This window comes from Cyphomyrmex costatus, unplaced genomic scaffold, assembly GCF_001594065.2.
Source record: "Cyphomyrmex costatus isolate MS0001 unplaced genomic scaffold, Ccosl1.0 scaffold149, whole genome shotgun sequence".
NCBI lineage: Eukaryota > Metazoa > Arthropoda > Insecta > Hymenoptera > Formicidae > Cyphomyrmex > Cyphomyrmex costatus.
In genome coordinates, this window is record NW_017275488.1 from 289,127 (window position 1) to 312,875 (window position 23,749).

The window sequence follows — 23,749 nt, forward strand, 5'->3', positions numbered from 1 at the left end:
TATTAATTAGTCGCCAATTATTGTCATTCTTTCTCTCGTGTCGACATTAAGGACGCATGAAGCGGGAGCAGGAGGTAGCGCAAATCGACTATATAATATGTTTCAATATAAATGAAAAAAAAAAATGAAAAAGAAAATATATCGCGTCGTCTCTTAAGTATTCTAAGAGAGAGAAACGTCAGCTACGTTGTCATTCAGTAATCTTACGCTTTGTTTTTTCTATGAATCGGTGCGTGACGATCTTACTCCTTGTTAAATCGAGGTGAAGTAAGAGCAACAGAAGAAAAAAGTTGCTCTATATGTATGTGTATGTGTATATATATATATATATAATATATATGTATATATATAAAAATACACACACATGTACATATATGAAGAGAAAACAGAAGATATAAGAGCCCAACTAAAACACACACACACACACACACACAATGTTATTATAAACGATTAATTAATAAAAAACGAATCTTGTTTGTTGTTACTTCTGGTATACCTCGTTATGGACTACCGCACCGATTTTTATTGCATCGTTAATTGGTTCGTCTTTTAAGTTTTTATTTTTTTTCCCGTTTTATAGATATCACTGCAAATTCTAAGTATGAACGGAAGAGTAAATAATTCAGCCGGAAACCAGAATGCTCAATCTTTATTTAGTATGTCATATAACGGGGCATAAGTATACAATATATATCAAATTGATATATAGCTGTCACGTCGAAGAGTATTGTGGAACTAAAAGTATATTATTTATTACGTGACGATAATCATCTCCTCAGGATACGGACATAATCTACGTGTCTTCCTCCCAAACGGTCTCCGTGAGTATGGCGATGTTGTCTAGGCCACGCATCGGTGCGTACTCGAGCGTCCACATCACGTTCGTGAAAACGACTGCAGCAATATTATGAATAATTAATCTACGAGAAAATATCGTCGCAACATGATACTGTTATCGCAAAAATACGCGTGAGTTTGATATCTGAGATCGTAAAACCTTAATAGCACTCACAAGATCGTCGCTAATTTTATCTCATCCGACTTTAGATAAGTTTTCAATAAATAAATATTTTCGATTCTTAAGAGGTATGTAAAATTAAAAATATTTGGTAGTGTAGTTCAAATTGAATTTCTATCAAAACGAGGAAGAGTTGTACAGCATGCATCACAGATGAAATTATACAAGTAATTCAAAAATATCGACTCTTCGCAGCAATAGTAGACAGTATATTCAGACAATACTAAAGTTTTAAATTTATAGATTAAGATTGGGGAATATATATATATATATATATATGCTGATCTTCGTTTTGCGAGATTAATTATCCGATAAATGGATAATAATTAATATAATAAGCGAGTTTTTTCATTGAGAAACTTAATTCATTACAGCCCAATCCTCCGTTCATTCGCCGTTATTATTGGGAGTAGAAATTAGTTCGGTCCGTTTTCCAAAAGATGATCCCCTCCAAAGACGAGTCATTTTTTCGAGATAGAATTCGAAAATTGCCTGCGAGAGATGGGAAAAAGTAGTAGCCAGCGATGGACAATACTATAATTAATCTGTTCATTCATTCTGTTTTGAAATAAATGCATATTTTTGAACACAACAACCGACCGAACTAATTTATAGACCTAATATAATTTTGCCAGAAGTATAGAACACCTTATAATCAGCACGTAAAATTAATAGACAAATTTTGTAATTATATTATTATACAATATATATAAATAATTCAACAATTATACAACTCACTAGAAGTTTTGTGTGGCCTTTTCACGCCAGCCACTCCGGTTTATCGCGAGCTGTTAAAGGTGCTCCGTACTTCAGTCCAATTTCAGTCGCGGCACTTACGCATCTCGCCCTGATGCAGATCGGCGATCAGCTCAGGGCACGAACTGTTGCAGGGATTTATAGGAGTGAGACGCAGCTGAGTCGCGCCACGGAGCTGAGCGAGAGCGATTAGACCAGAGTCAAGCTCGACCTTCTTGTAGCTCGGACTGTTGTAGTCCGAAGACATGAGCACCCAGTTGAAATGCGCCGGTGAGACCGTGCTGGAGAGGAAGTACGGACGTTGATAGTACTTTCTGAGTACCTTCACAGCGTTGATGTCACAGTTCTGCCAATGGACAAACCACTTGGCCACTTCGGGGGCGTGCACGCGTCGAAGAAACGCCGCAAGATCGGACGAACCAGTACGCAAATTCGAGGTCAGGGCGCAGGGTACCGTCTCCATCAGTCGCTCGTTCTCCAAGTAGAGCTGTTTGCGTCGAAAAATAATGTTTCTTCACATGGAATCGTCTTTGAAAATATCACACTGATTCTTTGCGCTATGATAATTTTGTCTTCGACAATTCAACTTTCGATAAGTGAAAGTTATCTACATTTTTTCCTTCAATTTGATTCTTGAAGAAGTTAAGCATTTATAATAATAAGGCAGCAAAATTCATCTGTTACTCACATGGGTGATATTATCAAACCAGAAGTAATCGGTATTCATGACTGCCCATGAGTCCATTGCGTCGGTGATAATAGCTGGTGCGTCGCGATTTAGATAATTGTCAACTAGATTACGATACCGAACGTCTGATAAACGATCAATCGTCTCCAAAGCCTCGCAAGTCTGCAAGAAAGTTCTTTGTCAATTATTTAAGCGTAAATCTCTGATATCTCCTCTTACAATATTACATCCCAAAAATCGCAGCAAAATCTCTTTCCTAAGTGCAAAGATTGATTTTTCTTATTCTGAAAATACGAAGCGTACCACGCAATCCTCTTCCGTGATGGTGTAATCGTTGTAAAAGGGGTTGTTGATCATGCAATTTTCATAATAGAGCGGCTGCCAGTTCCAGATCGGCAAAACTTTTATCAGCAGCAGACGGCTGAGGGCGGTGAAATGAGTACCAACGAAGTCTAACTGAGCTGCAAGACATGCCAGTGTACCCAATACTATCAACACCAAAGTGCCACGAAAGACAAGTTGCAACCATGAGCGACGCATCGCCGCTACGAGTGGCTGGCATATAATGTCCATTTCCTCCTCAGTGAAGCCTGCCTGTTGACAGTACCTGTGAAAAAAATTTTGGATACAATAAAAGTCCTAATAATGAAGAAAAAAAATCTCTATCGTGTGTAACTACAAAAATAATTTTTCTCCATAAATCTATTTTTTTTTTTTACAAAAATGATTTAGAAAATTGTCTATTTGCTTTTACAATTTTGGAATTATCATTACTAATTTTTTGTTATTTCTTTTTTAGTTAGGTGATAAGAATGCGATTGACGAAAGTGTAAAACAAACATCTAATACAACTTGAGAAATAATAATTTCACGCATGTTTTACAAAAATGACGTGTTACTTGTAAAAGGAATTCAGTTCATCATCAATCAGCCTTAGCTTCTCGGAGTGCGTCATTTCATGCTGTTCCTTGGTGTACGCCTTACGCGGCTGCTTCACGCATTTGCTGCTCGACATCGTGACAGATTCTTCGTTTTTTTCACCGACGTGCAAGAATAGTATCACTCTTCCCTTGCAGAAGCAGAATTCCAGGATCCGCAGCAGGATAGAAACGGGTTCGTCGCTATCGAACCGCGACCGTGCATGCGCGCGTTTGTGTCTACCCGCACGATATATTGATCGACACCATCGGCGCATGAACGGCGCGAAAACCGAGATAGATTTTCGTCATTTTTCCGAACTTTTATCGAATCTTTGCCTTTTGTTTTGATAAATGATAGATTTAGGCAGGCTTTTTATGAAAAAATCGATTTTACTGAAGCTATTTTATAAAATTACGAAAGGAATAATGTCAGTAGAAAATTTAAATAATATATAAGTGATAAATTTTAAAATATTTTATTGTAGTCTAATAATTAAATGATTATTTTCGTCATCGTGTAATTTTGTATGTATTTAAAAAATTTTTTCATATTAAAACATTCGATTATTTAGATAGAATAGTAGATTAACTAAAATGTATTTTAAATGTATTCGATAAATGTATTTTTATTATAGATACAAATTACTATATATTTTTAGATTTGTCTATCAACAAACATGATGGTACTATTTGCTCATTCATTAAAAAAATTGTCGGCACAACGCTGCGTTTTCAATACTCTAAATTCGTTTCTGTACGTGTCAACTTTATCGGCTGGCGATAGGTAGATTCCATAACGATCTGCGACTGGTCCACGTCTGCAACTGGCTTGTCACATTAACGTAAACAGTAGCAGAATAGTAAACACTAAACAGACAAGAACTGACAGAAATTCTGCTGCTCTCTAATTATAATACTGGTAATTATAATACTGGCAAAAATAATATTATATATACACATAGTATTATATACACATAAATGAAAACAGATAAATATACATGAATGTATCGTATCGTGTGCAATTGTTTATACTGTCTGGTCAAAGTTCGAAAGTTCGATTTATAACAATTCCATAAGTCGAACGTCAACGACAGTACGAAAACAATGGCAATGCAATGCTTGAGATTACTTGGTGGGTATCAAATATTTTCTAAATCTAATATTATGGGGAATAAAGATTATTTTATATTAAATATTGATTACAGCAAATAATATATCTAGAGGTGCATGCACTGTTAGTATCAACCGATACATTACCTCGCTTTCTATGCTGCCAGATACACATAAAATGTTATATAAAACATGCAGGTATTTTAATATTGTATAAGCAATAAATTACACCTATCTACTTGACATAGATATATAATTAATTATCAAATAAAGTTTATCATCCCTACTAAAAATTTGTAATTGTAGGGATTTCGCCGAAGAAGAATTAAAACCTATCGCAGCAGAGATTGATAAAAAGCATCTTTTTCCAAAGAAGCAAATCAAAAAGATGGGAGAGTTAGGTCTCTTGGGTTTATGCATCCCTGAAACACTAGATGGAACAGGACTGGATTATCTGGCTTATGTTATAGCCATGGAAGAAATCTCCAGAGGTTGTGCGAGTACTGGAGTTATAATGAGTGTGCAAAATTCTCTCTACTTAGGCCCTATAGACGCATTCGGGACTGATAAACAGAAGGAAAAATACATTGTTCCTTTTATGAATGGTGAGAAGATCGGCTGTTTTGCTCTCAGTGAACCAGGTAATGGATCTGACGCCGGTGCGGCATCTACTACTGCCAAAGCGGACGGCAGCGTTTATACGATTAACGGCACCAAGTCATGGATAACAAATGCGTTTGAAGCTAGTACAATAATTCTCTTTGCGACGACTGACAAGTCCAAGAAGCACAAGGGTATAAGCGCTATCCTAGTCGACAGTCCAACAGCAGGCCTGAGTCTGGGCAAGAAAGAGGACAAATTGGGTATACGAGGTAGCAGCACTTGCTCCTTAATCTTTGAAGACTGTGAAGTACCACAAGATAATATTTTAGGCAAACCAGGAATGGGCTTCAAAATCGCAATGATGGCTCTAGGTACGTGACAATCATTTTAAATTACAATTTCAAAAGTTACGTGAATTTTTATATGTAATAATTATTCATATATAATATTTTCTCTGTAGATAGTGGCAGAATAGGAATCGCTGCACAAGCATTAGGTATAGCTCAAGCATCTTTGGATTGCGCGATGGATTATGCATCTAAACGCCAAGCCTTCGGCCAATCGATTATCAAACTGCAAGCGATTCAACAAAAAATCGCTGATATGGCTCTAAAATTGGAAAGTTCAAGACTGTTGACGTGGCGAGCGGCTCAGCTTAAGGATAACGGTAAACCGTATACAAAGGTGTGTTATAAATATTTGGATATAAAATAGATATTAATTTACAATACAAATAAGATCGTTGTAACTACACAGCAATTAAGAAATAAAGATCTTAAACGGTCGAGCTAAATCTTTACTACATGTAATATATGAATTCACACAGAATTATTTCAGCACTTCAAGATCTAGCTTGATCGTTTAAGGTCTTTATTTCCTAATTGTTGAATATTAATTCATTTTAGTAGAATGTTTACTTTAGATAATATGATCGCGAATTTCCTCTGGATTCTTATCTTATATATATATATATAATATTTAATTTCAATCTTATTCTGTATATATTTTTCTATTGATTACATTTTATGTATCTTATCGGATAAGGTAAACGATCTTCTATGAATGCACAGAAAAATTTTTTAAGTTGCTTGCACGATAGCATAAGCTTTAATCGATTTAATATTATTAATAGATTAAAGCAATAAAATAATTTTAAACGAAACAAATAAAGTAATTTCTACAGATCTTTCAAGGATAAGATCTCAAGTAGAAGACTTAATGAGTGCCAGTTTGCAGATGTAAAAAATTTATATCGATGTATGCTTTTTGCCAAACTTTCGTATCCATGTTATACATTCTCCTCAGTTTTAAATTAAATAAAGTTCGAAACTGATATCACGATACAATTTTTGCACACCTGTGATCTGGCTCTCTCGTTGATTCTTGATCTACTGTCAAAATAATTTCTTATTCGCTAGGAAGCTGCCATGGCCAAATTATCAGCATCAGAAACCGCCACGTTCTGCGCTCATCAGTGCTTACAGATTCTGGGAGGAATGGGATACGTGTCGGATATGCCGGCGGAACGTCATTACAGGGATGCGCGTATCACGGAGATCTATGAAGGCACATCGGAGATTCAGAGACTTGTGATCGCCGCGAATCTCATCAAAGAATACGGTCTCAATTAAGATCGCATGACTCACTCATGTAAGATAATTTTTCAATATCTTTCTTTCATATATATCCAAAGAGAAAGCAAAATATGTTTTGTATGTATTGCATCTAATATTAAATTTTGTATATATATATATACACATATATATATATTAATTATATTTTTATATGGAGAGAAAAGTCGAAATAAATTTCATATGCTATGCCTTCTAATTTTATTAACTCTTGACTAAATACTTGACTGGATCGAGAGACATACGCACACACGCGCACACACATACACATACACGTACGCATATACGTATGTATGCGAGAAAAGAAAACGCATATACACGTGCATATATACATATATACACATACACAACTGGTATTTCACTATTAGCCCTTTGGCAGCGATACGGAATTTTTTCCTCTCTTCTTTTTTTTCTATCTATCCATGATTCTTTTTACTATCCATGATTTTTTTACTACCCTGCTTGTACATCTAGAGCCAATCTATTTAAATAAGTATTATATCGTAGGATAACAAGTGTAATATAAATTCGCGTACATGTGTGAAACTCTCGTATCTAACAAAACGAATGACGTAGTCGTTGAACAAAGGCGGACTCCATTAAAGTTATGAGCTTGTTTGAACGACACAGATGTGCCTTATTTCGATCGGTTTTCCCTCGTCGATAAAACGGTGAATAAATACGTGCCCATGTTTCTCTGTTTTCTCATATGTGTCTGATACATTCAGTACAAATACTATGTGCACTGTCGCGACTACCACTGTTCGTAAATGAATACGAAGATAAAAGCTACCTTAAACTACATGCCTTCCAACGAGAAAATACGGAGAATACATTTACTTTGTGCAAATGACAGTTAAATTATATACTTCTCGTTACTGTTTTTCAATCTTTAATCGTATATTTAATTATAGATCCTATCACTAGGTGAGAATGCTGCTGCGATTCCAACCCATTAAAAGACTACTTTACTCTCATTTTATCCTAAGAGTCGATTCAATGAAAATAAGTATAATTATTTTCAAAATAAACTTTAAAATATCTCATGTATAATGAGCTTTGCTCTTGTTACGAACGACAACAAAATTATCTTTTTTTTTCGTCACGATATTTTTTCTCACATACTTATTGAAGACAAATTTAAAATTTAAGGATGGTAATAGTCTGTAACAGGTTACGAGCAGCGTTCCAGAATACTTTGTCGGTTGTACTAAGAGATCCATTGGAATGCAAAAGAAACATTATATATATATAGTTTGAATTTCATTGTGTATGCCTTTCTTTATATATATATATATATATATATATATATATATATATATATATACACACAATAACGCACTCTTTTGCTGTTTACCCGCTGTCACCAATATTGAAATAGCCTAAACTCTGTTTCTCTACATATGTGTGTATATGTATATCAGTGTGAGCACTTTACATTAGAATACATCATCTCCCCGTTCTCAGTAAACAATTTAGAGTGTAGTATGTTAATAACATTATTGTTAGCATCGCAGTATAATTAAAAAATCCATCAGTTTGGTCCTAACTCTTTAGGGTAGGGAATAGGTACATATGTATACACATCTCGCGCTCGTCGATAACGAACGGAATGAAAGAACAGAGGAACATTATAGATTGAAATCTACCGTAGTACCTTGCCTCGGGATCATAGAGAGATCCCATGAAATAACTATAGATATACATTTAAGATCCTTAGAATTTTTCAAATTGATCTTTCTGATCATAATATATTCACCTTCGTAGAATTGAGAAAATACTCTCGAGCTTTCTTTCGAAAATACATAATCTAATACATCACACTTTCAGTTGAAATAATAATTCGAAATACAGATCATTAATATGCAACATTTAGATTTTAAATTGTACATTAATATATTAAACTGTGGAATTTTTTAACTATTAAACTACGATCAAATTCGCGATGTTAAATCACATTATTTCCTTTGTTTTTTTTTTATATACTTTGTAGCAAGCATTTTGTCGATTATTAATTGAACTTCAATATCTATTATTATCGAACTACGAACTGCTTAAGTAATCATAACGTTTTTATCTATGATAGTTTTCAGAAACCAGATTCTTTTCATAATTATGCATAAAACAAAAGAACCAGAAGATTCTGGTTCCTTCCATTTGTTTCTGTTTCTTTTATAATAATAACTACATTATAATCTTTGACTGTAGATACATTTATCTAAAACGCTTGTAAATGTAAAATAAATTAAAATTGTAAGTAATTTGTAATAGACACTGAATCTAGACACGTAAATTCCAGAAATCGTCCGAATCCTGTGGAATCATCTATGACAGAGCGTAATAGGGTGTACATCTGTAGGTATGCGTCTGTATTTGTGATGACATGTATAAGGAAATTGATTTAACCGTTCATAATAGAAGCTATCGAAGCCTCAATCATCAGCTCGCATACCCCGTACTTCACCTTGATGTCTTTGCTGCAATTGAAGATATAAAAAACGTTTCAAAAATTGACGAAATTTTTTATTTTAAAACAAACGAATGTAAAAGACTCACGCAAAGCAAGATAATCGATTGAATTAAAAATGGAAGAATTAAAAAAAAGGTAAAATTTTTCTCACCCTGTCTAATTCTTCTTTCGTATTGTCTTCAATTGCTCTAATATCCTCCATGGTTAAACCGTACCAACGATCTATCCAGCAGAACACTTGCCTATGAAAATTGGTAAACAGGCGTCGTTCCGCCTTTTGAATGAATCCTTCGATACGGGTCTGCAGACCGAACCATTTGAATTCACAAGTGACTAGCTTGTAGCATGTCATTACAGGTTGAACATTATGTTTCCAATCTTTTCCAGTGAGAGGACCTCGTCCTGTCTTCTGGGACCTGAATTTAGATGGATCCTCGTCCTCCTTGTAATCAGCACTTGCAATTGGATCATTGGCAATATCTATATGCACTATCTCTCTGATCTTAAGCTTATCAGGCGGCAATTCATGAACCTGTTCGTGAGAAAGAAACACATAAATAACTAAAAAAAACTCGTCAAATTAGACGATACTTACATTATGCTGATTGCCGACGTCGCCAATATGAAAGGACTCTATCATAATCACGAAATTATCCTTCATGTACCCTGGATTCTGCGGAAAAATTACGAATATATTTACACTTAATATCTTGTATATATGTATAAATATATGCGCAACACTTACAGTTATAACTGTCTTACAATAGGGATACGCATTCCAAGCCTCTTCATGGATTTCTAGCGAGTTCTTTGGTAGTAAAATGCGAATAAAAGCAGGCACTTTACTAGCTAAGTGATAAATCTTATATGTATATTGCCCCGATGAATATTTTCCACCGAGTAACGGATAATCCGTAAACGGCTCATTCTTCAATACTTCAATGCCTTCTCCACCGCCTGTATTATTTTTACTAGCCTCTGCTACAGAATACAGTTGAGCTACTTGATACTGTTGAGAAAGAAAAAAATAATGTATAGATTCTTGATAACTTTCAAGGTAGGTTAAAGTTGTTATATAATTTATACCACGAGTCTCTCGTAGATATAATTTATATGTGTACTTTGACTTGTTTTGTGAGATTATTCATTCTTTGGGTTTAAGTTTCTATTTTAATTCATCAGAAAAAAAAAAAAGAAAGGATTTAAAGTCCATCGTAATGTAAATTTATTTTTAGAATTGGTATTTGAAATAAAATAATAATCATTATTAAGATGTATCTCTCTTGAATATCACTTGAGATAAATAGATAACGAATGGAAAAAATAGAAACAATAGTTTAAACAGTAATAGATAATAATAAACTTTTGTGTTTGTGTGATAAAAAAAGGTTTCTAATTACAAATTCATCATTGTTTATGCAAGATAACTCTATATAAGTATTCAGATAGGCACATGTGCCACACAGAGGATAATTAGATGATTGGTGAATTTTCTTGATTACATGGCAATGATAAAATTAATTTCAACTGTCTGTTTTTGCAATCTAATATCCAGACAGATCAAAGCGAGTCATTGCAAGGAGCAGGACTCCTACGACAGTTCAGACACGTACCTCTTCCACTGTGAGGGGTAGAGTGACACGGCTGTAACAGACAAATAATAAATTATGTCAGTCTTACATATTGAAAGACAAGGAGAAGAAAATCAACGAATAACGTAACCAGTCCTTGAATCACAGGATGGAGAGGGGACGCGTTGCGGCAAGATGCACGTATCGCCCGGCCGATCTTAATTATTACATGAGAAATCAAAGCTGATCAATAAATTTGTGAGATTTATGACCGAACGCATATGTCGATCTGCGACGGACGGTCGTCGCCGAAGAAGTCTAAGGTCAGCAGGGATTCTTGGTAAGCTGCACTTTTCTCGCACTTGCCACTGATGATTAGAAACTATCGTAACTTGAAGCTTCAGCGCGCGCGAGAGAGAGAGAGAGAGAGAGAGAGAGAGAGAGAGAGAGAGAGAGAGAGAGAGAGAGAGAGAGAGAGAGAGAGGTGCAGAAAGTGCAACCTCTGAAATCATGCGGTGAGGGATGAAAGGGCCACCATCCCTCTCGCTCTATCTCTTTTTCTTCAACCCTCTTTCCCTCTTCCTCCACCATCAGCCACGTTAAAGATCACGAGTCATCATGCTCCGAGTGTCGATCGGTCTTAAATTTCGCTGCGCTGGCCCCCGTTGGCCATGGCGGGGAGCAAATTTCGGAAATCCGTGCCGCGCGGCGCGCACCTGACAGCCCCCGCTACATACGATCCCCGTCATCATCGCCGTTGTCATCCTTTTCCTCCACCCCCCCTCTCCGTCCTGCGCTGCACTTACAATTCCTTGATGAGCATTTTAGTCAGCGGAGCACATGGACCAGTAGTGTTCAATCAACAGACTCGCCGCCACCGACGGCGATGAGATGGAACAGCAAGATCCACTGACGACACCGCACCCTCTGCTCCCCGTCGACTATACCGAACTGATTCACGGTTTGCGCTATCGGCTCGCTATCAGCTCGCCGCTGCCGCAGCAGTGTCATATACCCGCACACCGTCTACCGAGCAACACCGACAGGACTCACCAGCCGACTGACACACTCCGGGCCAGACCGCTCCGGCCGCTCCACGGTCCGCACCACCAGCAGCAGCAGCACCGCACACACCAGTAACCGCACCGCCACGGCCGCGCCAAAGGAGCCACACACACTTGCGCGAGCGCGCGCGCGCGCGCACACGTGTGCGACTCCGCGCACCCCTCCTCTGCTCCCATCTGCTCCGCTTCGCTGGCCACTCCTCGGCCGCATTCGGTCACCGCCGCCATCGCCGATGACCGTCCGATATCTCTTTCCCCACCCTGCCTCTTCCGTCCGAACTTTGCCGCTGACGTCATTGCGCGAGAAGTTAGGCGCGCGTGCGCGCGCCGCCGGCTACCACATGTCTGCATTACCTTTTTGAGGTAATTTAATCAAGAAGAAAATCGAAAAAATGTGATGCTCATAATTTATAATTCGTGATTATGTTACGCGAGTATGTATACATGCGTTTACTTTTTCCTTTGTTTCCTTGACGGGAAACTTTGTTGACGCAGAACAGTTTTCGAATAACAAATAGAGATCTATTCTTTTCCTATCCTATAAGCTTAACTTTTTGCACGGTTCATCTTTTGTCATTTTCTCTCTTTTCAATATGAAAAGAAAAAGAAGAAACTGTGCAAAAAGTTCAGTCTTGGGGGGTGTGGGAAGAAAAATAGGTTTTAGGAATTTTAGGTTTCCACGCCTTCTTGGAGGAATTACGTTGGATGTCCTGATGCTCATGAAGGGCGAATTTTCAGAAATTTGAGAGTTTTCATGTAGGAAAAACAGAATGGAAAAAATCATAATAGAGGATGAAGTAATCAATCAAAATGTTCGAAATCTATATAAAAAATTACGATATTCTTAATAAACATTCTTTTTTATTTTTAAATTTTAATTGATTTTTTGTATTAAATTAATTTTCTTTCTCTCTGCATTTCTTTCTTTTCTTTTTGCGGTTCTTGTCTATTTGTGGAGTTGTTTTCCATTCATTTAATTATGTTCGTATTAATATTAATATTTTGTTCATTTTCAGTAAATAATGTTATACTCATTCACCACCTTCGTGAAATCAATAGAATATTTATTAAAAGGTTTATATGCATTCTGAACCATTCCCTTTTCTTTAGGTCAGAGATCAAAATTTTTTTATAAACTCAAATGAAAAAAATTCTCGCACTTTTTATTATACATTTTTCTAATCGAAAATAGAAAAGTCGATACAGAATCAATGCCTGGAGAGTACTGATTTCAAAATTCAAGGAAATCCCATTTTTTCTGTTGCTAAAGAAGAAAAGGATAATGAAAGTGGACAATATATGGAATCGAAAGATAGCGATATAGCGCTAGAATCAAATTTGAACTCATAACACGTGATTGATCTAAAAGAATAAAAAAAGCGGAGTCTCCTTTAATTGTCTTCGAGGATATTTAGTCACTATGAATTCATGATCTATTAAATCATGGTAATTTGATGCACTGAAGTGGAACATAAATCCGTGTGAGGATATAAAGAAAAAGAAGAAGGAGATCCAAGATAACGCAAACAGTAGGGGAGACTGGGGCTAAAAGTAACAGGGGTAAGTAGTAACACTTAAATAAAAAAATGTTATAAACATGATATGAAATTATAGATAAAGACAAAAGTCTATATAGTGGCACCATTTATTGTTTAATGACAATCAGAAGCGCACGCATCATCGTCGGGCGTATGTGCAAATTGAAAAATACACGTAAATAAACTTCACAATTTTTTGTAATTTTGGTCTCGGTTTTTATACATTTACCTTTGAGTAACAAATAATGTATCTACATATTATATGTAGTGTTTGATATTATTACTTATCCGAATGGTGTTACTTTTAACCCCAGATCCGGGGTTAAAAATAACATCTACGAAATATAATAAAATCTAAAATTATGTAGTTAAAAGAAAAATATCTTTTACATCTGTGTATAATATTTTAAGTCTAAGAAATCATAGTTTAAAACTAACTATTCATAATTTATTAATTTCAAAGTAATAAAAAATCTGAGCCTGTTTTACAAAAAATGTTACAACTAGCCCCACTCTCCCCTACACGCAGTATAATTTTATTATACGGGCGAAAGATGAAAGAAAAACTATTTTAAATCCAATTATTTTGATCAAAAAGGTACTCATTAATATTATTCTTATCATTTTCTTATTTATACTATGCTACATAATTCCCGTTTTAAACCGAAAATTACTCAACAGTATACATTCAAAATTGATAAAGTATCTTTAAACGTGATCACATAATCTTTTTTATTATTCATTTCAATCGATGTACACACTTTATCTAGTGTGATTTCTATTCTTTATCTTTATAATTGTTAAAATTAGGAAAAGATAACAAAGCAAGATTAAAGTTTATCTGTATATTAATTATTAGAAATTTCTAAAACTTCGAAGTGCAGATATTTCTTAACTCTATAATCGTCCAATTGCGTTTCGAATTGCATTTATATCGTTTTAAACTATTTAATTTAGGCGATCGCAATCAACATAATTATAAAGTATAAAATGCCGACAAATTAATTCTATAATTACAAAAAGATCAAATAAATTAAAACCTATAAATTAATAAAGCCTTGTTAAAACATTCGATCGTCCGAATTTCACTTTCTTCTCTTTTAACAAATCAACTCGAGAAAACGTAAACATAAATATTTTAAATTTAAATTTGGAATTTCATTCTGATTTCGTTTATCACAATTTCTTATACTTTTCCACTATTATGTCATTCCATTAAGTTTGACCTTATCCTTTTTATTTAACTTGTTACCTTCAGACATAATAAAAGATCTTCCGCCTCGTTCTCTTCCTTTCGACACCTAATTTGCTGTTAATTTTTTAAATTTTATAATGTGTATATTTAACTTGTAGTTTATATATTTCTTGTACAATCTTTACGAGTTCGTAAATTAAAAATTGTTTAATCAGAAATCCATTAGATAAATTTTTGTTTCTATAGGCAGGCATCACAATCTCGATTCGCATAAAATAAAATCGAATGGTTCGACAAAAAAAGAAATGTGTATTACGAAATACACGCAGTATACGAGCGATGGGCTTGGCATGCGCACTCCATCGTGGTTGGTTGGCAGGTTTCGCAGCAACGTGCAGCGCACGTTGGCAGTTGGCACTCAGCACGAAGAAGTTGCGAGTGTCCGGTTGTTTCGGATTTTTGGAATCTGCCTGTGACTCCTCGCCACCAACAACGATGAGCAACGAACTGACAATCGACAAGGTGAGCAAGTCGCTCCCATCAATGACGTGGTCTGTTTTTCGAGCGACATTGCGAAATATATTCTTCATTTGCAGTTTGCCGTTTTGAAGTCAAAACATGTTTACGTCAGGGACGAGGTCACGGTTCTGAAAACGATAAATGCATTTCGGCAAGGTGGCGTAAATAATCTACAGGTACGTACTCCTATTTTCATTTAGTTCTTGTAAGTATTAAGCTTTTGATTCGGCGTTTGATTGATCTACAGTTATATCTGTGCAGATAGTCACGGATTTCGACTTAACCATTACAAAGCAACACATAGACGGCAGACATGTACTCAGTAGCTTTGGTAAGTAAATAATTTAATTTATTGTGTTAAAAAAGTAGAGAAAGTTGGTCTCTTATCATGAATTTATAAATTTGCATTTATGATTTTCCTTAAGTTTGCAAATTACCTAGAATTAAGATTTAAACACATATTTATCATGATTAATCAATTTCTATTAAACTATGTGATAACTTAACATTAAAATTAAATTTTAGGTATGTTCAGAAAATGCAAGCAATTACCACAACAATATTTGGACAAAGCTAAAGATTTATACGACAAATACAGACCTATAGAGATAGACCCAGAAATGCCTGTGAATAAAAAAGCAAATGCTATGCGTGATTGGATGAATGCTGCACAAAATTTACTGAAAGGCATTGAGTTTGATCCTCATGAATTAGAGGAAGTAGCTCAAACATTTGACAACATATTGCGCGATGGTACAGAAGAATTTTTTGAAAAGCTGTACAACGTGGAAGTGCCAGTTATTATATTTAGCGCTGGTTTGGGAGACATAGTGGAAGCTGTGTTGAGATACCATAATGCTCTCTTTGATAATGTAAAAATATTCTCCAACTTTCTCAAGTATAATGGAAATCAATTGGATGGATTTAAGAACGACATGCCCATACATGTATATAACAAGAATGAGTGTGCAATGGAAAAAAATTATCTGAAGGTGTTTCAAAAAAGACCGAATATATTGCTAATGGGTGACACAATTGGTGATGCTAACATGGTAGACGGAATAGAAGACACTAAGGCAGTCCTGAAAATTGGATTCCTTTACGAGCATGTAAGTACTTGCATTGGTCGATTGTAAAATATTTGGTATAACCACTAATTTCTTTTGTTCCCTAGGTGGAGGCTAGCTTAAATTCATATATGGAAAACTTTGATATTGTTCTTGTCGACGATCAAACAATGCAAGTGCCGATAGAGATTCTACAAAATATCCTGTAATACTGTTTGTATTACCATAATATAAAATAATGTTAAATACCAATACTCTCTTTCATCTGCTTGTATATGTACACATTTATATTTACAAAGTGTGACATCATATACAAGATGTAAACATCACGCATACATGATCGCTCTGTAATTCAAAATACAGAGAACAATTTATTTCATAATTAACATATCTTAAAATTAAATATATTTTCTAATATATTTTTAATGATAATGGATCTGTGTGTGTATGTAACGCGTATAAGTAATAAATTATTACGCTCTTCTCGTTGGTAAAAAATATATTTTGAAGGTGTGTGTTTTAAATAAATTAATTTTTAACTTATATAAAGCCGAAAAGTTGAGAAACATAATATTTATAAATTTTATAAATCTATGTATTATATATGTGAATGTTACAAACTCTTGACTATAATATTTATCATGTAATGCTTATTGAATTTACAAACTCATGAAAATTTAACATTATGTTGCTTATTTGCTACAATAATGGTATAAATATAAAAATGTCATTTGCACAAAAAGAATATGGAAATTTAAAAAGAAGAAAAAATATATACATACTTTAAAATATAATATACTTTCAAAGAATATACTTTTATTCCTGTACAAACAATGATTGTATCAAAATTGCATTTCAAAAATTCATATATTACAAAATTTTAATGATTGAAAACATTGAAATTAAAACATTCTTTGGAAAATGTTCTTTTTTGCGTTGTATTAACAAATAAGCGATGCATTCTTTAACTGTCGATATCTAAATATGAAATAAAAATGTATTTTTATCAAGTATTTTTACTAAGTATATACAATATCTGTTGCTAATATTTTAAAATAATTTTATTATATATCAGAAAAAAGAATGAATTTTAAATAATAAGATAGTAATATGTCTATACATAAATCAGTTTTAATATTTAACTAGACTTAATGTTAAACAATCAGAAGATAATGTAAAATGTTGAAAATTAAATGTTTAGAAAAAACTTAAATTATGGAAAAGATTGGTAAGGAATTCATAGTCCTCGTCCTTTGAAAATAAGATTTAAAAATTTGTTTGATACCTTTTTTTATAAATTTATTTGATATTTCTAAATCTCTCTCTCTCTCTCTTATAGGACCATACATGTGAGAAACACAACCAATGAGAAATTGCCTTTAACGGTTGTGCTTGATTTTAGGTGCTATTATAATTTCGTGTGAATTTATATATTACGTATGTAGTCTTTTAAACCGCGCGCCGAACATCAAATTGATTAAATTGGTAGATAATTTAACTAATGATATTATTGCGGTAATTTTGTAGTGTTTCGAAACAGAAAATTGTTTGGCGAGCGATTTAAAAGATTACATACGTAATATATAAATTCACACGAAATTATAATAATACCTCAGATTCAACTCGACTGTTAAGGAGCCTACAGACCAGAGCGGCGCAGCGGTGAAGCGGCAATAGCCCATGAGAGCCATGCTTTTGCGTAAAAGCATGGCTCTCATTGGCTATCGCTCGCCGCTCTGGTCTGTAGGCACCTTTAAGGGGATCCTAAAGCCTCCTGTATTACCGACTAAATCGTATAATTTTTGTATCGTAAGTACTTTTTTTGTCATTCACAGATTCGAAAATCCTTTTACAGAATTAAAGTATACGCATTAATACGTGTTTGTGAGGTAGAATCTATGTTGAAAACGATAAAAAATTTCAAAATTGAGTTCTTCTTTACCATTTTTTAGTCCAATATGGCGCTCTAGAGCTGTTACGTCGTTGCACGTCGTAACAACATTTGTTTTATGGGCTTTCTACAATAAACCATAAGTCATAAATCGGAAGTAAGAAACTAAAAATTGACGACTGTGATTGGAGGGCTTTCTACAATAAGCCATAAGTCATAAATCGTAGTGACCCTCTAATAAGAGTCTGGCCACCTTCTCCCCGGTTTGTGATTGGTCCGACATTTAAACTCTTATTAGAGGGTCACTAATAAATCGGAAGTAAGAAACTAAAAATTGACGACTGTGATTGGTCCATTTCTAGCTTTTATGACTTATGATTTGTGACTTATGACTTATTGTAGAAGGTCCATTAGGGTGTGAGCACAAACACTGCCGTAACATTTTACGACATACTTAAGTTGTAGACGTAAATAACGCACAAACTTTGGCGTATCGGCGTATGACGTGTTTATGTATGTACATTATTGCCATATCTTTCGATAGCGTGTCAATGACACGTAATCGTCTGTATATAAGATGTCTTATGGGCCTTCTACAATAAGCCATTACTTAAGTTTTAAGAGTTAAATCATAAGAAATTTACCAATCACAATCGAATACGAGAAGAATAATCGACTGTGAGTGGTCAATTTCTTATGACTTAAACTTAAAACTTAGGTAATGGCTTATTGTAGAAGGCCTATTAAGGATCCCCTAAAGCCGTAATCACACTACTAATGACACTAGAGCATGCTCTGCTCTGATTGATTAGTTTCCAACCGTAATCTCAATCGCAACAGAGCGCGCAACCCGTAGTGTGATTACGGTTTTAAAGGTAATTTTTCATTGATTGTGTTCCTATTATATTTTTTCTATTTGTTTTTTTTTATTTCCTTATAAAATTGTTTTATTTTTCACAAGGACAGGAATTTACAACCAAATGTTAGATTAGTATAAAAGATCATGCCTGATTTATTATTCAAAATTCAAATGATTGCAATATTGTTAAAAATAAAATAACCGCAAGACCGGATCAAGTAGGACTAATAATAGGCATTATAAGCAATAATAGGCAATAATATAGCGCATTAAAATCACTGAACTATATATACACTGGAATGGGCATCTCCGTTGTGAGGCATAGAAAATCGTAGTCGGTTTCGATCAGCCATTTTGGCTGGGTCAGATAATTGAGCGAATCAGAAGCTTTCAGATGCTCATGCGCATTTACGATTACGAGAGTTGTTTAGCAAAGGTATGGTCAATGCAATGCTATAAATGCTTTAAACTTTAAAGCGTTTTTTAATTGATTAATTTGTAAAATTCTATCCTCTGGTTGATCCATCAAATGCTTCAAAGCATTTTGTAGCGAAACTTTGACCACAGACTTAAGACGCAAATTCTTTATGTATGTTCTGTGTGCAAATATCAGCAAGATTATTGTGTGTGAGGTTATTTTTAAAGGATTATAAAATCGCGTGTCTATACAAAGCATCAACATGAAATGCTGTGTGCACTGTGCTTGGGTGTAAGCAGAGAAGTAAAAAGGGCCTTTCATTTCATAGGTAAGAATTTTTTAATAAATATATCAATTCCTGCGTATGTGTTAACGATGTAGAATATGAAGTGTTATTAAAGTTATTTTATTGAATGTACTAATATATAAAAAAAATTGAAGTGACATTTTTGTTTATATACCATTCACGTCCATCTAGATTTCCATTATTTAGAGACCAAAATCTATATCAATCGTGGATTGATCAAATTCATGCGTATTTGGAAAAACATAACTGTGAACGTGAAAGATTCAAACAGAATAAACAATCTGTTTTGTGTTCAAACCATTGGATAAACTTCCGATTAGGTCCCACCCCCGATTTCAACGGTACTAGCGTATATTTACGTATTTTGATGCGCTGATTACGAATATGACCATGAAAATTGGCGACAAGGTCATTTTCAAGGTCAAAACTGAAAAAACGCGTTTTTTTTCTGTTTTTCGCATTTATTTTCAAAAATACAAATCGGATGAAAAAATGTTTCAAACAAAAAAGATAGAGGATCAAATTGTCTACAAAAAAGGGTATATGCATTTTTTTGTAAACCCAACCCATTTAGTGGTGTGAGATAGCTCTCGTTTCGCGTAGAAAGTCGAAACCCACGTGCAACAGTACAATCATGGAAGTGTTTTCGACTTTTCGCATAGAAAGTCACATGCCTGTACTATTGCACGTGGATTTCCACTTTCTACGCGAAACGAGAGCTATCTCACACCACTGAATGGGTTAGGTTTGAAATGGGACACGCCAAGCCGATTATTCCCATGTTCATCCTTCATTTACGGCATTACCGTTGATACTACAAAAAAAATGCATATACCCTCTTTTGTAGAGAATTTGATCCTCTATCTTTTTTGTTTGAAACATTTTTTCATTCGATTTGTATTTTTGAAAATAAATGCGAAAAACAGAAAAAAACGCGTTTTTTTTTTCAGTTTTGACCTTGAAAATGACCTTGTCGCCAATTTTCATGGTCATATTCGTAATCAGCGCATCAAAATACGTAAATATACTCTAGTTCCGTTGAAATCGGGGGTGGGACCTAATCGGAAGTACACCCAACCATTTCCTTAAAAGTGATTACGTTACTACAGTAAGCAGCCATATATTAAAAGCTTCAGCTTGTCCTTCAGTCTTTTCGGTAAGTTATATCGATCGCAACGCGCGCGCGAACGCTTCTGATTCGCTCAGTTATCTGACCCAGCCAAAATGGCGGCTGATCAAAAACGGCCACGAATTTTCCTCGATGCCTATTCCAGTGTATATATAGTTTAGTGATTAAAATGGTACAATTCGTACATCGGGTGAACGAATCATTGGGCGAATTCAAGACAGCAAAACAGCTAGGTAGTACGTTTGCCGAGCGATTGAACATAATTGGTTATTACTTATAGATCCAACGATCCAACCAATCATACTCGATCGCTCGGCAAGCTTAAGCCCAATGCGAGGTGCGACTGGTGCGAGAGAATAGCGATAACGAGTTGAATCTATCAAAAATGTGTATTCCGGTGTATTCGATTTCTGATAAGTTGAAACTTATCGCTATCGCTATTCTCTCGCAATTCGCATTGTGTCTTGGGCTTAAGCGTATCTAGCCGCTTTGCCGGCTTGAACTCGCTCATTCTCTTACATTTTACAACAGTATGTGTATACTTTAATAGTATCATAGACTTAACAAATTAGTTTGTTAAGTCTATGTATAGTATTGTAATTTCAATTAAAACTTTAATATTATCGAAAATTGACGATCTCTTCTCGTGCAAAATACTTCGATTCTTTTTTCATAACTGTTTCGTACTGAGGTAATTAGTAAAATTATAACAATTTGATTCCTAAAATCTAACCTAAAATATCATTTATACTTATTTATGTGTAGAATTACTAAATTTTATATTTTTACGTACATGCAAACGATAAGTTTGGTATCATTCATTTGCAAATTATATAAAAATGTTAAAGGTACACACAGAACTTCTGGAATGATAGATTCACAGGATGTTAGTAAAGAGGAGTTAGAAATATTAAAAGGCGATGCTGTGGGTAACAACCTCTGCAGTAGCAAATGGATAATCAATACTTTGATGTCTTTACTTAAGGTAATTTCTTATAAAAATTATCCTGATAATTATTTATAATACAGGTCTCACACTGTAGAGGAAATAGTGTGAGCAATGTCTAAAATATATATGAGGATATAAAGGGAATGTATCCTTAGCATGGTGTCCATAATAAAAGATAAAAATAATATAACTTATTTCAGGTTGACGAAAATGGCTGGACAGAAGAAGTAATGGATGAGCTTGATACTTTATCGCATTTATTGTTGGATGGAGAAGTATTGTCGTATCTTTTGTCACAGGATTTTCTTCAGATAATAAAGCACTTACTGGCGATTTCTGACGAATCAGAATCCACTGTAGGATTTATTTATTTTTATCATGACGTTTTTGATGTAGTTCTACTTTAACAACAATTTTTGATCATATCTCTCTCTCTCTCTCTCTCTCAATATCAAAATATATTTTTAGGAACTAGTCTTAACTGTCATTCGCAATATATGCCGAAATGATAAAGCTATTGATACAATAGGATGCGACCATGAATTAGTTATACAAATTCTGAGCTATCTAGAATCTAGCGACTCGTCAATATTGATTCAACTTATCAACATTTTAATATTAATTGCATTGAAAATCCAGCAAAATCCTCAATCGAATTGGATAGCTCATCTTACGGAATATGAATTTTTTGGAGCTACTATAACTTTTATATTAAAGAGTTCAACTAATGGTATGCTAATGCACTATATTATATTGTAGAAGAAACCTAGTTAATGTAATCTTAAAATCTTTATTGCAGATGACTTATTAAGAGACACAATGAATTTGCTTCAATCTATATCTGAGATAAGTCTGTTGGAGAAACTGTTTAAGATAGACGACTTGTTTTCTGCCCTGTTGGAATCATTCGTACAGGTAATACCAGAGGGAAAAACGACTTTCTCCGAATTAAAATTCATCGAACATTGGCTGGAAGTGCTAATTGGTGTAATGAAGACTGGTTTACTTACGTTTGAGGACTATGAGAATGACGAAAAGTTTTTGAAGTTGATGGATATTATGTACAGGATATTGGAACCGTATAAGAAGTCAATTAATATCCACTTACACAATGTATATCGACTTCAGCAACATTTTATAATTTACCGTGCTATGCGCATATTATTATGTTTCCGTTATTGCGATGTAAATATCCCAATAAGAATAGATTGTATTATTGTGATTCTAATTTTCTCCCTTAGAATGGGTAGGTAATTTAATTTTTTTACATTATAACAATGTACATACAATTATCAATTTCGTCTGACAACATATGTATTAATTTTAGAAACAGATGAGGAAAAAAAGATGCAAGTAAATTCCGACGAAATGGTAGTGACAAACAGCGTTTTAAATATGATGATGAAATACTGGTTACGTATTATTAAATCTTGTACCAGCGAACAGATTGTGGAAATATTGGATTTATGTGACAATGAGGTCTGTGAATATCTAATAAGTCGTACGCAATCTAAAATGACACCTGAGATGCTTGACAAAATGAAAAAAACTGCTTTTAAAAAAAAGATGTTTCTTAATATACTAAATACATAAATTATTGTTTCATTTTTCTTGTATAATATATTTTATATACTATATTTAATAATTTATTTAAGTTTATTCAATATACTTTAATTCAAAATGTATATTGTATATCATATATATAATTATCAGAGTTGGGTAGTGCTAAATTAAAAAGTTAAAAGTTAAGTTAAAAAGTTAATTAATCTTAACTTAACAGTTAAGTTAGTTACATTTTAGACTCCTAACTTTTTAACTTTATTTAGTTACATTTTATCAGTAACTAATAACTTTTTATTATTGTTTTTTTAAAGTTAAGTGTCAGACACAATACAAGCCATACGTAACGAAAGATACGAATTCCGGTCGGCTTGCAGCACACGATCAGCGCCTTCGCGAATTTTTGCACAAAACCTCAAACTCTTATTATAGAATCTGTACCTGCAAGTAGAGACTCTTTATTGTCCGCAAGGAGACACGAGTTTA

General features: G+C 34.2%; 5 protein-coding genes across 8 annotated transcripts; 3 read left to right on the forward strand and 2 right to left on the reverse strand.

The window, feature by feature from the left end:
- Nucleotides 1-631: 631 nt before the first annotated feature.
- On the reverse strand, nucleotides 632-3,599 carry LOC108783363 (uncharacterized). Of its 2 annotated transcripts, none has more exons than XM_018551910.1 (5): nucleotides 3,362-3,599; nucleotides 2,766-3,069; nucleotides 2,463-2,624; nucleotides 1,856-2,261; nucleotides 632-894 (listed from the first exon to the last, which is right to left on the reverse strand). In XM_018551910.1, the coding sequence occupies exons 1-5, from the start codon at nucleotides 3,475-3,477 to the stop codon at nucleotides 794-796; spliced, it is 1,089 nt and encodes a 362-aa protein (XP_018407412.1). In that variant the 5' UTR covers nucleotides 3,478-3,599; the 3' UTR covers nucleotides 632-793. The 2 variants fall into 2 exon arrangements, 1 of the variants encoding a protein (XP_018407412.1); XR_001941017.1 differs by having other exon boundaries at nucleotides 816-894; nucleotides 1,757-2,261.
- A 777-nt stretch (nucleotides 3,600-4,376) lies between these two features.
- On the forward strand, nucleotides 4,377-9,650 carry Arc42 (Activator-recruited cofactor subunit 42). Of its 3 annotated transcripts, XR_001941018.1 has the most exons (7): nucleotides 4,377-4,514; nucleotides 4,588-4,690; nucleotides 4,799-5,466; nucleotides 5,556-5,779; nucleotides 6,514-6,745; nucleotides 9,026-9,085; nucleotides 9,584-9,626. XR_001941018.1 is itself a non-coding variant. In XM_018551938.1 (6 exons), the coding sequence occupies exons 1-5, from the start codon at nucleotides 4,487-4,489 to the stop codon at nucleotides 6,724-6,726; spliced, it is 1,236 nt and encodes a 411-aa protein (XP_018407440.1). In that variant the 5' UTR covers nucleotides 4,377-4,486; the 3' UTR covers nucleotides 6,727-6,745; nucleotides 9,584-9,650. The 3 variants fall into 3 exon arrangements, 2 of the variants coding, with proteins under 2 accessions (XP_018407440.1, XP_018407439.1); XM_018551938.1 differs by lacking the exon at nucleotides 9,026-9,085 and having other exon boundaries at nucleotides 9,584-9,650; XM_018551937.1 differs by lacking the exons at nucleotides 9,026-9,085; nucleotides 9,584-9,626 and having other exon boundaries at nucleotides 6,514-6,817.
- vib (phosphatidylinositol transfer protein vib) lies at nucleotides 9,125-11,692 on the reverse strand. The gene is made up of 6 exons (XM_018551939.1): nucleotides 11,574-11,692; nucleotides 10,810-10,840; nucleotides 9,942-10,205; nucleotides 9,792-9,869; nucleotides 9,348-9,728; nucleotides 9,125-9,203 (listed from the first exon to the last, which is right to left on the reverse strand). The coding sequence occupies exons 1-6, from the start codon at nucleotides 11,588-11,590 to the stop codon at nucleotides 9,159-9,161; spliced, it is 816 nt and encodes a 271-aa protein (XP_018407441.1). The 5' UTR covers nucleotides 11,591-11,692; the 3' UTR covers nucleotides 9,125-9,158.
- Nucleotides 11,693-14,903: 3,211 nt separating this feature from the next.
- cN-IIIB (cytosolic 5'-nucleotidase IIIB) lies at nucleotides 14,904-16,397 on the forward strand. The gene is made up of 5 exons (XM_018551895.1): nucleotides 14,904-15,086; nucleotides 15,161-15,259; nucleotides 15,345-15,414; nucleotides 15,609-16,192; nucleotides 16,258-16,397. Exons 1-5 carry the CDS (start codon nucleotides 14,904-14,906, stop codon nucleotides 16,357-16,359), a joined length of 1,038 nt encoding a protein of 345 aa, XP_018407397.1. The 3' UTR covers nucleotides 16,360-16,397.
- A 3,188-nt stretch (nucleotides 16,398-19,585) lies between these two features.
- LOC108783350 (uncharacterized) lies at nucleotides 19,586-23,143 on the forward strand. Its single transcript, XM_018551896.1, has 6 exons — nucleotides 19,586-19,646; nucleotides 21,603-21,739; nucleotides 21,904-22,059; nucleotides 22,172-22,433; nucleotides 22,503-22,618; nucleotides 23,031-23,143. The coding sequence occupies exons 1-6, from the start codon at nucleotides 19,586-19,588 to the stop codon at nucleotides 23,058-23,060; spliced, it is 762 nt and encodes a 253-aa protein (XP_018407398.1). The 3' UTR covers nucleotides 23,061-23,143.
- The last annotated feature ends 606 nt before the right edge of the window (nucleotides 23,144-23,749 follow it).

Bases quoted from the DNA above. Each gene is read 5' to 3' on its own strand.
- LOC108783363 (XM_018551910.1), bottom strand. From the start codon at position 3,477: ATGTCGAGCAGCAAATGCGTGAAGCAGCCGCGTAAGGCGTACACCAAG. The intron at 3,070-3,361 runs GTAACACGTCAT...TTTTTTTCACAG, and splicing joins GAACTGAATTCCTTTTACAA to GTACTGTCAACAGGCAGGCT. The intron at 2,625-2,765 runs GTACGCTTCGTA...ACTTTCTTGCAG, and splicing joins TCACGGAAGAGGATTGCGTG to ACTTGCGAGGCTTTGGAGAC.
- cN-IIIB (XM_018551895.1), top strand. From the start codon at position 14,904: ATGGGCTTGGCATGCGCACTCCATCGTGGTTGGTTGGCAGGTTTCGCA. The intron at 15,087-15,160 runs GTGAGCAAGTCG...CTTCATTTGCAG, and splicing joins ACGAACTGACAATCGACAAG to TTTGCCGTTTTGAAGTCAAA. The intron at 15,260-15,344 runs GTACGTACTCCT...ATATCTGTGCAG, and splicing joins GTGGCGTAAATAATCTACAG to ATAGTCACGGATTTCGACTT.
- vib (XM_018551939.1), bottom strand. The intron at 9,870-9,941 runs GTAAGTGTTGCG...ATTTTTCCGCAG, and splicing joins ATTGTAAGACAGTTATAACT to AATCCAGGGTACATGAAGGA. The intron at 9,729-9,791 runs GTAAGTATCGTC...TCTCACGAACAG, and splicing joins ACGTCGGCAATCAGCATAAT to GTTCATGAATTGCCGCCTGA.
- LOC108783350 (XM_018551896.1), top strand. From the start codon at position 19,586: ATGCTGTGTGCACTGTGCTTGGGTGTAAGCAGAGAAGTAAAAAGGGCC. The intron at 22,434-22,502 runs GTATGCTAATGC...TCTTTATTGCAG, and splicing joins ATTAAAGAGTTCAACTAATG to ATGACTTATTAAGAGACACA. The intron at 22,619-23,030 runs GTAATACCAGAG...TATTAATTTTAG, and splicing joins TGTTGGAATCATTCGTACAG to AAACAGATGAGGAAAAAAAG.
- Arc42 (XM_018551938.1), top strand. From the start codon at position 4,487: ATGGCAATGCAATGCTTGAGATTACTTG. The intron at 5,467-5,555 runs GTACGTGACAAT...TTTTCTCTGTAG, and splicing joins AATCGCAATGATGGCTCTAG to ATAGTGGCAGAATAGGAATC. The intron at 5,780-6,513 runs GTGTGTTATAAA...CTTATTCGCTAG, and splicing joins ACGGTAAACCGTATACAAAG to GAAGCTGCCATGGCCAAATT.